General features: G+C 26.4%; 1 protein-coding gene across 1 annotated transcript in view; it reads left to right on the top strand.

Moving 5' to 3' along the window:
* The window catches only part of LOC136085581 (uncharacterized), a 212,984-nt gene that overhangs the window by 99,155 nt on the left and 100,746 nt on the right, over positions 1-13,083 (top strand). Inside the window, exons 12-13 of the mRNA XM_065806901.1 lie at positions 5,269-5,754; positions 5,935-6,423. Of these exons, the coding sequence (XP_065662973.1) occupies positions 5,269-5,754; positions 5,935-6,423 (975 nt within the window). The remainder of the gene's footprint in view (positions 1-5,268; positions 5,755-5,934; positions 6,424-13,083) is intronic.

The raw sequence follows: 13,083 nt of genomic DNA, 5'->3' as shown, positions 1-13,083 counted from the left end.
ATTCAATTATCTCATTAGGAGATAATAGAATGAGTTACCTAGTAATAAAAACATACAAACAAGCAAAATATATGCATTAAGTCAAGAAGATCCAACATTCAACATCCTAGACTAAAAACAATATATTATAAATACATCTATGCCAGCCGAATAGATGAAGAATGGGTGCAATGCTAATCAACAGGTAGAATCTGTTTACCCCTATAATCTTTGCTTAGGAGGCCTTCTACAAGGCAAATGCCTTTATTTTTTGCCCAATACAAATTTTTTTATTGAGACATCTCAAGCCTTTACTCAACCAGGAAACCCAAGGCAAGAGGGTGTTTTAAGGGCAGCAAGGCAGCAGGACTTGAAGCAGGTTGTAGTGAGTTACATGTTACCAGTAACAGGATAACCTTTCCTGAAGACAATTTAAAATGTAAACTATACTATTTTTAGAGAGAGAAATAAGAACTATACCACTTTATTCAAAAGTTCATATACTAAAATAAGCTGTTTTTAATCATTTCCAGGTCCCTTTTTTTTCCAAATATGTTTTTATAGGGCAAGGAAATGGTCATTGAATGATGCTCTAATTTTTATGGACTTAGTTTTAAATATTTGCTTCAAATCTAGATGGTTTGGTTTTTTTTTGAATTAAAATTTTTTTTTACTTAATACCTCTAATACTCATGCATAACACTTCAGCATTTTTAAAATTTAAATGTTCAACTTTTAATTAACTTGTTAATAAACTCACTTACGCATCAAAACAAATTCTAAATGCTTCACCATTTTTTCTCAAGAAATAAAATATAATTATTATAGGCCCCTTAACTGTTAGATTATCGATTTCTATTATTTGATATTTTAAATTAAAAAAACCTATAATTATGTAATTTATAAAAGCTCTATAAAACTCTGTAAAAAAACTATCATTTTTTTATCAAGATTATAGTATGCACAGTATAAACCTCAATCAATGGAAGTATGTTAAAGTATGTTGAGTAATATTATCATATCGTACCTTACCAGGTCTAGCTTTATGCTGTTAAAACTACAGCATATTGTGATGTATATACTGATTTATCTCATTTTAGCTGGCAGCAGCAGTATAGCCTAGTGGACCTAAATTACTTTATACCAGCACAAAGCCACTTTAGATGTCGAAGTGGTGCAGTATTGGCATACTGATAGCAGCTTTACGCACCACAGTCTACTGAAAGCATATTTGCCAGTTATATATATATATATATAAATAGATTTATAAGTATATACACATATATATGTATGTATTTATAAACATGTATATATATATATATATATATATATATATATATATATATATATATATATATATATATATATATATATATATATATATATATATAGTTCCACATGTAAATGTATGGATATTTAAATATGTTTATATTTTCATGTATATATACATTTGCAATATCGTTTAATGATTGCATTTAGTCTTTGTTTGGTTAAATAAGACATTTTTCCAGTATAAGGAAGTTTAAAATATTTAAAATTTTGTAGGTTTTCCGAATGCGATGAAATGTTGATATTGGTATTGTTAATATAAGAGCTATGGATTTTCTTAATCAACCAAGACGGGTACAAGTTTCATTTGAAAACTTTAAAAAGATTGGTAATATCATGACTAAGACTAAGACTAGTGTTGTTTATTTTATAAGCTATATCAATTAAACATTTAACCAGACTAACTTTGTATAAAAATGAAATAAAACTAAAAAAGTTGGTGTAAAGTCCCGAGAAAGTTTTCTTATGAAAAACAGTAGTAATTGTGGAGTTGTTTGTTTTATTTAGAGTTAGGTCAAAAAAAGATATTATTGATTAAATTTCTTTTTCCATTGTAAAAGTAATAGATCTATGTTTATTATTGATATACAAAAAAATAAATCGGCGTGAAAAAGTGAAAGCAGCAAAAATGTCATCTACATACCGTTTATATAAAGCTACTTTTCTCCATTATATGATTTTAGCCATTTATCTTCAAAGTTTCCGATGAAAATATTAGAGCAAGAATAGATGCTAAGGGAGAACACCATCAATTTGGTCATAAATTTGTCCTTTGAAGAGAAAATGAGTTTGAGATGTTGCAAAATTGAAGAGTTTTTTTTAAATAATTTATACCAATTTTAAGATTAACTTTACTATTTATAATGCCATTGACAGCAATATCTATTGTTTCTTTTAGTGGAATATTGGTGTATAAACTTGTAATATCGTAAGATACTAAGAAATGTTTATGAAGGCAAGCTTGGTTTACTACTTTAGAAAAAGTAAAAGAATCTTCAGTGAAAAATTCCGAAGGTATTAGTGAAGATTTAGCTAATTGATAATTATAAGTACCAATAGATGATACGATAGGTCTGAAACTTATATTATTGTCAGAAGAAATTATCTTATGTAATTTTGAAATACCATAAATGTGGGCTGGACAAGAGCCTGAAGGATATATTTTATTATAGTTGGATTCATTAAAGCAATCTTTTTTCTTGAGTTTCCTTAAAAAGTTTTTAAGTTGTTTTTCTCTGGTGATAGTGACATCCTTTTTAAGTTTTTTAAATTTGGATGGATTATTAATGATGCTGTAGAGACCGTTGTCATAAATTTTTTTATCTAGAAGAACCATACCTTTTCCTTTATCTGATTTTAAAATAACGATATCTGAATTTTTACATAATTTTTTCAGAATTCAATGCTTTTTTAGAGTTTCTTTAGATGGGCGATATTTATATATATAGGAATTAGCAAGATAAGAAAGTTCAGCTTTAGGTTGACTGGAGTTATTATTATTTTTTAAATTATTCTGAGGATTTTGGTCTATGAGTTCGAATGAAGAATATATATCGGTTCTTTTAAGATGTTGCAGTTTAATAGAGAAGTTCAGTCCATTTTTAAGGATGTCTAATTCGTCTTCGGAAAGCTTAAATGAAGAGAAATTCTTAATAATATATGAAGTATTAAAAGGTAAACTATGACCATTCGTTAATTTTTTTATTTTATTTTCGTGTATTTTCAAAAAATTTTCTTTTTCTTTTTTGATGTTATTTTTAAAGCTATTGTTAAAATAAACCAATCAACAGTAGATAGGTGAAATTTAAAATAACCTCATTATAAAACTGTTGTTTCTCCTTGTTGCCCTTCATTATTGCACTTCGGTGTAATCTTTTCCATATAAGACGAGTATCCAATTTTGATACACTTGGTTAATTAAAACAAATAAACTTCGGAAAAACTCCAAACTTTTTGCATCCAACATGTATAATTATATATATATAATTATACATGTTGGATTACCTAATTGAGCTAAAAGAATTCAACAGAATAATTCTAATGTTTTTTTTTTTACAATATTTTACTTCTGTAACAGATTACAGAATGAGGCTTGCAGTGGATTTTAAATTTTACCTCCAAAAAAACCTAGTTATTTACTGTCTGCTGAAAAATGGCAGTTATAGTTCAAAATCATGAGAACACTCTGGCCTCTTCAAATATCATACGATCAGTCTACTCTCTATTAGAAGCGAGGGTTTTGTGTCTTTAGTCAACAATAGTCTTGTTTGAGTCTAATAACTCTGAAAATCAATATAAATTTTGATCTTCTTATTCTACTGCCTAATTGATGACTGCTGTAACTGAATGATTCCATCTTGCATTAGATGGAGGCAAGAGCTATTGCTCTTTACATATTAATGGCTTATTAATGTCTTGCATGTTGCTTTTCTCCATAATTTTCTTCATATGGTGTTACTTCTATTTGCGTCTTTACTTTGCATCTTTTAAGACTATTCTTCAAACTTATCACTACTTGTCTCTTATGGAAAACATATAACATATATACAATTGATAGCAAAGCTGGAATCTGCGGCGTTTGCATAATTCATTTGTGCCTAATGTAATCCTAAATCTCTACATTTTTTTATTTGTCTTTATGTATGGGATACTGTTGTCATATTTTGTCTGGTTCTCCTATTGATGATCTATTTCTTTTAAAAAAGATCTAAAAATTTATTATAAATGTAGTTGGACCTGCACTGAATTTGCCAAGCCTAATGCACTCTACCTTCATCATAAAGTTGCATCTCTTTCTCTTTTCTGCAATTACTATCATGGTTGTTGCTCAAACAAGCTTTAATTCCATTAACCAAATCTCATTTTTGCTTGACTCATCATTGAGCAAAGATGCATCATTTTACTTATTTATGCTTAAAAATTTTTATTTATCCAGTTTTTTACCCCTCACATCAATGCTTTGAAACTCTCTCTCATCTTTATATTTTCTTGACTCATACAACCTATAACTTTTTAAGTCTTTTTTCAACCATATCCTTGCTCTTTAACAATGTTCTTTGTTTTTTATAATTCTTTCTTTTTTAGTGATTATTCCCCAACATGTTGGGAGTAAATTAGTTTATCAAGTTAAAAGCTATTAGTTTTGAACTTTATAAACTTTGGATATTTTAATTTAATATAATCTAAAAATTTCAAAATTAAAACCACTCTAAATTTTCATACATAAGGGACAATACAAAATTCTAACAATACTATTGCATTTTGATTTTCTATTAATTGTTTTTAACGATTGATTTTCAATAAAATCACTTTCAATATCAGATCTTTAAAAAGAATTATTAATAAACACACAAACTCTGCCATTATAAAAGTTAAAAACATTAAAAACATTAACTTGCAAGGGTTTTAAAAAGAGTTCGCTTTTAATTTTTTAAACTATTTTACCTAATTTTTACTATACTTCTCTTTCAGTTGTTTATTTAGAGTTAAAACATGAAGATAAGTGTAGTTTAAATATTATTTGGTTCTATAAATTTCTATAAAATTCTATAAATTTGGTTCTATAAAATTCTATAAATTTGGAAAAAAAAAAAATTTTTATACTAAGTTTAATTTGATGTGGCTGTTGGTATTTTAGTAGAGAATTTTCAATTGCATTTGTGTTTTTTATTTTCATTTTTAATTTTCATTTGAAATTTGGTGTCTTTTTTAAATGAAGTTTCTCTTGCAAATCTTAAATATCTTGTTAAATGTTAAAACAATAATGTTGTTAAGTCTTATAAAGTTTTTATTATTTTTTGTAAAAAGTATTGCAGACAAGTTTTGCATAACCTTGTTAAAATGAGCCTTGTATTATTCGTTTTAATTTTTTAGTTTTGATTTTTATATATTACTAGTTTTTATAAAAAGGCTTTTGCAAAATATTTAAGTTTTTAAAATGTGTATAACAATTTAATTTAGATTTTATAAATTATCAAAAAGAGCTCACTTTAATAAAAGGCTTATATCTTGGAACTCTCAAGGTTATGATGAATGAGTACACCATATCTTTTAATCTAAAACCTAAAAGTTATTCTAAAGGATTAAAAAATGTTCTTCATTTTATTTTGGATAATGATATTGTAGAAAATGGTGATCAAAATCCAGGTGTTTGGTTTCATGAAGATGGTTCTGGAAAGCTTGTTATTTTTGTTGCAGTAAATAATGGTAATTACTCCGTTGAAACACCTCCACTAACTTTAGATGAATGGTCTTTTATTATGATAAGTCAAGTTTTGTCAAATGCTAAATATTGGTTGACTGTTGATTTGAATGGAGTCAATATACATAGAGTAGAAAACTACAATGCAACAAACTTTAAAAATGTAAAAGTGTATGCTTCTGATCCTTTGTATAATTCTCAAAATGGTTCTATTGCTGACTTTTTGATTATAAATGGAAAAGTTGGTAATAGTATTTTTTTTTAATCAGGATCTTTAACGTTTGGTAATGTAATATTTATAATTAAATCGTTAAAAACTATAAGCAATTGCATTAAAAATATGTAGTAAACTAGTGAAGCATTTTTTTTTTTTGAGGAAAAACTGGTAGTTATTAGGGCATTAATTTTTTTATTTCGAAATTTAGAGTACATTGTTGGTAATACCCCAACACCATTAGTAAAAGGAAATATTATTGCTGAAATACCAACACTTGATAAAGAATATTTAATTTCATATGATGTTTATCCTAATAATTTTGTTCCCTACTATCATAGTGTTATTCATTTTACTATTGGTTCTAATATTGATTACTATGGTGATAGAACTCCTGGTATATGGTTTCATGAAAATGGTGATGGGACACTGCTTGTTGCTGCACCAATAAATGGTTACGAAAATTACATTTTCAACACAAATCCATTTAAACTGAATTCGTGGACTAACATTGAAGTTAGTCAATTTTTAAAGACCACATATTATTTATACACAATAAGAATAAATGGAGATGTTGTTTTTTCTGTTACCAACAGTCAAGCTCAAAACTTTGAAAGTGTGAAAGTATATGCTTCAGATCCATGGTATGAAGTTCAAGATGGATTTATTAAAAACTTCTTTATAATTAATGGAGTTTCAAGTAAGTTTTCATATAATTTATTTAATGAAGTATAAATTAAAATTTTAAAATTATGATAAATAATTGTGTTTTCTTCCAAAAGTTATTGTAACTATTTTAAATGGGAACTTTTTTTTGTACAAATGTTTATAGAAAGAAATTAATTTTTCCAGAAATTAAATTAATTAATTTGTTTAAAATCCAAAAAAAACATTTTTTTCTTATTTATTTGCTGATAATGTCCTAATTTTTTTTGCTTATTTATAATTTACTATTTTTTTATTTTAATTTGTATCATACATCAGAATGCACTTTTTTTTGCGTATTGCGTATTGATTATATTACTCATATCATACTGAATATGCAACTCAACGTACACAATTTCTTTGAGTATAATACTCAATACGCAACTCATAGTACGCATTTTTCTTGAGTAGATTACTCAATACACAACTCATAATACGCATTTTTTTTGAATAATTTGCGTTTTTTTTTTAGTGTAAAATATAATTTTGTTCTAAAAGTAATATTGTTTTTTATATAATGAACAAACAGAAACACAAATGAAAGAAAAAAAAAAATTATATTTTTCTAAAATGTATTTTCAATTCATAAACAAAAACAAAAGTAATGAAGAAAATTTTCAAACAACTGGAGAATTATTTTCACTCAGCCATTTCATTAAGTATGGTTAAGTTACTTTTTAAAAAAGCATGATTCATTAGTGTTTCATCGGTCATGTTGCCGGCTCTTTTTTTGATTAACTACACCACATATGCTAAAAAAACGTTTAACATAAGCGGAGGATGTCGGTATAAGAAAAAACTTGAGCCACAAATTATAAAGATATGGCAATTCTTTTCTTTTCTCAAACCAAAATGTATCATAATGAGCTTTGTTGGTGAAATTATGGTTTCTTAAAATGTTTACCTTCTTAAAAAGTTAATCCTTTCTTTGTCAGCTAGGTGTCCGATGCTAAGTTCTTTTTTGTTGTACTCTACCTGATCCAATTCTATGATTTGATAAAACTGATCAAAGGTTTCATCGTCAGGAACACTTTTTTGAGAGAAACTATTATTAGAACGACTTGCTGTCAAATCGTTTTTTTCGTTTTTTTTTATTAAATTTAATTGCCAAGTTTACTAACAAACTTAGTCCCAAATTGACTGTGGCTTTTGCAATTGGTCTTTGATACCATAGATAAAGTTTAGAAACATTTAAAACTGCAGCAGCTGCATAAACAGCAAAGTTAAGCTCATGCTCAAACTGTTTTTTACATTAGTTATCAGCAATTCGCAAAATTTTTTCTTTTTATTATCTTTTTTAGCCATTTCCTCATATTGCATGATTAATAAATGTAAACTTGGTACCAATATGTACGCAATTTCTTTGATTCAAAAGCGTAAATCTATATGCTGGGAGCATCAATGATAAATAGAATTCAATCTCTGCTTGAGTAACTGGACATTTAATAGTTTCAAAAAAAAAATTGTTTTTTATATGCTTTGTAAAAACAAATCAACATTAAAAAGCTTGATGACCAACGAGTTAAATTTTCGTTTCTTAATCTATTTTTTGTTGTTGTTGAAAGATTCAGGCAATTCGAATTGTCTGATGAGTTTTTTTAGCAAATGAACAAAGCAATGACAAAATAGTTTTCAATCGTTTGCATGACCTCACAGTATTACGTATAGAAATATTAAATTTGTGGTTTGTGCATGCAAAACGAGGTATTTTTCTGCTGCCGAGTTCAAACTCTAATTGATCTACTATACTATGATCCTCAAATTCATAATTATCAGCATCATCAATTCCAGTAGCATCAATCTCAGCATCAATCTTATTAGATAGTTTGCTGAATTTAATATCATTTTGGATTGGATTTATTTCTTCAGTAAGCAATTCGTTAATTTCAGGTTCAATTTTGTTTTCAGGTGAATCTTTCAGTTCCTGATCATTCTCATCACTGTCATCATTCTCAAACAATTCTTCCCAAAAGTCTTCTTCAATCCAATTGCTGTTTTCCAATTCATAATTGAGCATTTGTGGAAAAGCTCTAAGAAAAGCTTTACCACCATCACTCACATAACCGTCAACTTTAGATTTATCAAAATCATATTGATTTAATATTTCTTCTGAAACCAATATAATATTTTCAGCATTATGTGGGCCGCTCATTCGTTGAAGACCAAGAACTATTAGCTTTTTACTGAAATCAGCAAGGGTAACCTGGCAACATAAGGCAAAAAAATCAGCCAGCTGGCGGCTATCCCAGATATCACCTATTAATGTAATAGTTTTGGCTTTTCTAAGGCAGTTAGTGATTGTTATTTTTATCTTTTCAACTACCATAGGAACTATATTATAGACAAAAGACTTCTCGCATGGTAAACGAATTTTATGACGCTCTAAAAGTCTTTTTAGATGAATGTTACCTAGCTCTTGTGTTGCCATATTGAATGACATTACATATTTAGTTAGATCCATAATATTGTCATCTAACAACGAGTCATCATCATTATCAAGACTTATATCATCATAAGCCTTTTTCCAAGCCATAAAATTGTCTTTGCCGTTACATTGTGTGGAATTAAAATGCTTAAAAAAATTACCACTTTTCCCTAGTGGTACATGTAATACCTTATAGCAATAAATGCAGGTAAAATGTAATTTTTCTTTCTTTCCGGGCTTAAAATCGATTTCGGTTCGGCAATGAAAAAAGTTTAAAATCGAACTGTAAGTTTTTTCAGTGTCACCAAATTTGAAAATTTTACACGGAAATTTATTGTTTTTCAAGTTATGTTTAATTTCATTAATCTCTTTAACATATTGTTTAATACTTATATTTGTTAATAAAGCATTGCATATGCTTTTGCTGCACGACAATAAGGCTAAGGCACAATTACTTCTATTAGAATTTATTTGTTTATTTACAGACTGATTTTCTTTATCTTCTTTATTTATACTTTTTCTTTTTTTTTTCTCAAACTCTTTACATTACAGTCTAAACCTAATTTTCGTTTGGCGGATCTTCCATACATGTTAAAGCAAAAATTCTAAAATAAAACTTTTGTTAAGCAAATAAGCAATATTATAAAACTAGTTTAAATTACATTACATATATAAATTACTTTAGTTTATATAAGATTAAAGATTAAAATGATTTATTTTATTTATCTAACTTATTTACTATAGATAAAAAGATAAATACTTGCATCTTATATACATCTATAGCCTCATAAAAAAAACAAAATATTATAAAAAAAGTCGTTATTTCAAATACAAACACTAGAAGTTTATCAACTTACAAAACAAAACAACTCAATGTTTATCAACTTGTAAAACAGCAAATTGTAAATTGTTATTTGAAGCAAGCTCATAAAGTCATTAAAAGCAATGCTACTTACTCCTTAGATGCTTCAAGACGTGTTTTAGACACGCAAACCTTAATAATTTATTTTAAAAAACAAATTATAATGGTTAAATTATAATTTAGTGTTTTTTTTGTTATTTATAAAAAAATATATACTTTAACAACTAATTTATATTTTACACTCAAAAAAATTGCGTATTTTTATGCAAAATACTCAAAAAATATGCGTATTATGAGTTGTGTATTGAGTATTCTACTCAATAAAAATGCGTACTATGAGTTGCATATTGAGTATTATACTCAAAGAAATTGCGTACGTTGAGTTGCATATTGAGTATGATATGAGTGGCATACTCAATACGCAATTTGTATACTTTTGCAAAAACGGAAAAATTATACAAAATTTTCTGCAGTTTTAAATTCTTATAAACCATCAAGGTATATAAAATTGTTTTATATTTATAAATAAAAATAACTAAAAGCAAATTATTATTAACAAAAACTACTTAACATATGCTGCCCCAAAACAATTTAAAATCAAATATAAACATAACTTCAACAAAGCATAACGAGACAAAATTATTTTTCAACGTTTTTGTGGAAACAAAGGAAACTCTGAGTTTCAATGTTCTATTATAAATATTAGCAATTTGGCTAATTTCTGACACTGCGGGTAGCAGTTACAAGTATACTTTGTGTGTGTGTGTGTATATATATATAAATATTTATATATATATATATATATATACATACACTGACATATATGTATATATACACACGCACATATATATATATATATATATATATATATATATATATATATATATATATATATATGTATATATATATATATATATATATATATATATATATATATATATATATATATATATATATCAGTGCATGTGATGAATAAAATCATCCAGCGTGATTATTCGCACTTGTAATACTGAAACACATTATCAACAAGTGCAATTATCAGCGCTCGGCACCAAGTCTTTGAGAGTGATATTGGTTATATAAAGTGGTTATCATGGGGCCATCCATAAATTATATATGCAAGTATGGTGATGGGGTCACTCAAAAACTCTTTATTCAAAGTTTTTTCATGGGAAGTCTGCGAAATCAGACAAAAAAGCTTTGGTTTTTTTGTTAATGCATTTGTCTATCTACTGGAAAAATATGTTACTGCAGCTTTAAAATTAAATAAAAACAATGAAATATTGCCACTTACTAAAAGTTGACAACATAACATGACATAGCATAATATGTCAACATTGTTTCTTATTTGAGTTGAATTAACATGCTTGATTGCGGACATTCTTAACTACGGAAACGTTTTTATTTTAATTTAAAATAAACAATAGTTGAAAAAAAAAAAATGAAGAATATTTCTTTTATTCACAAAAGATGTGTGAAAAATTAAAAACGATAAAGCAAAAGAATCTTAGGTTTTTACAAAATCTTGTCGATTAAAACTTTTGATTTTTCAAAATTTAACCAAGTTTTAATATTTAATTTAAATTTTCTATTCTGATTGGGACGAAATGTTTTGAAAGTAGTAAACACTCCATTCTATCTGTCAGCAGTAATGACTTCATAACTTTCCATTCATTGTTTGAACTAAACAGAAAACTGTATTCTATTCAATTTGCGATTTAATTATTATCAAGTGAATAATTTTTTGTATACTTGATTATATACTTAACAAATATATAATAGACTTATACTATATATTACAGTATATATATACTTATACAAATATAATATATAAATGACTTATATGGCGTATATTTTGAGAAATGCATTTGTGAAAATAGTGACGTTAAATTTTTTCTTTTGTTGTTTGTGAGCATGCTTCCAAATGTTTCAAATCAAAGTTATCACCATGTGCCTGGATGAATCTGAACCTCAATGAAAGCAAAAAACTTTGTGTGTAATTTTTTTACATATCTATATTAGTTATAAAAATTATAAAAATGAAAAAAATTTGTTGGGAAATTTTTGAGAAATGGCCCTTTAAAACTTGCAAAAATAAAAAAAGCCATAAAAACAGAATAAAAAATTTTTTTTTTATCTAGAGTGTTGAATTTTAAAAATAGACATTTTTTTTCCTCCATTTTGACATATTTTTTCAGAAATTTACTTCCTTTAATTAATTGTTATAGCCCCGAGTTTCAATAACAGAGCATTTTAAGCCCTAAATAGCGAAAAATGAGCTATCATTTAATAGTTTGATTTTAAATATATTTATTTTTAATTAAAACATCTAAACAATTAATTATATAAAATATTATTAGGTTAGTAAGTATAACTAAAAAATCAAACATTATTTGTAAGCTAATTACAATGCCTCCAAAATAACACAATGAAAACTGTGCAAAAGTTTTTGCGATTTGCTTTTGCACAAAGGGAAAAAAAACAAACAGACAAGTTACTAATACACAAGAGGTTGAACTAAAGGCTCATTTGGTGTCCAACTATTCACTGCAAGATCCAAGGTTTCCATCTGGGCTTTGTATTGACTGCAGATTAAACTTAAACAAGATAAAAAATGGAGATTTTACAGTCAATCTATCAATAGCATAAAACTATGACCTAGAGCTAAAAACTAGAACAAGGTATTTATATATAAAGTCGCAACTTATTTTTTAATATTTATCTAGTTAATTTTTACAGAAAATCTATCTTTAGGTAAGAGGTAGAGGAGGTAGAAAAGTGTTTGTTGTTTACTTTGTGTAGGAGTATTATTTTTAATGAAATGTTCCAATTGGTTGTTCAAGTAAAGTTTGAAATAATTAATAAATTGATAAAATGAGTAGTAAAAATAAATTTAAATATAAAAAGGTTTTGCACATCAATTAAATTACAAAAAAAAAAACATTTAGGGAAAAATATATATATGTATAATAACAATATATATTTATATATAAATAAATAGTATATATATTTATATGTATATATAATATAGTATATAATATATAATATATGTTCTGTCTAAGCTAACAAGTATTTATTTAATCACAAATCTCCTCCTCTCTATTTTCTATATACAAATTTTTAGTTTTTTCTAAAAAAATTAACTACTATAGTAGTATATAATAATATAACTTTATAAATTGTAAATATATTTGACATTTATCGGTTTTTATCAGGTCTATGGAAAGATGTAAAATTGCTAGCTTGAATGGTCTTTAGTGGAAATTATTTGTCAACAAGCAGAAGAATAAATCTAATAACTTAGGATTGTTTCCCACACAAATCTGTTCACACTGCTTTGCTAGTATCTGTAGGGGATCAAACCACTC

The sequence above is a fragment of the Hydra vulgaris genome, chromosome 09 (genome assembly GCF_038396675.1).
Source record: "Hydra vulgaris chromosome 09, alternate assembly HydraT2T_AEP".
NCBI classification, from domain to species: domain Eukaryota; kingdom Metazoa; phylum Cnidaria; class Hydrozoa; order Anthoathecata; family Hydridae; genus Hydra; species Hydra vulgaris.
Note: the sequence above shows the minus strand (reverse complement) of the source record. Positions and strands in the feature narration are given on the sequence as shown.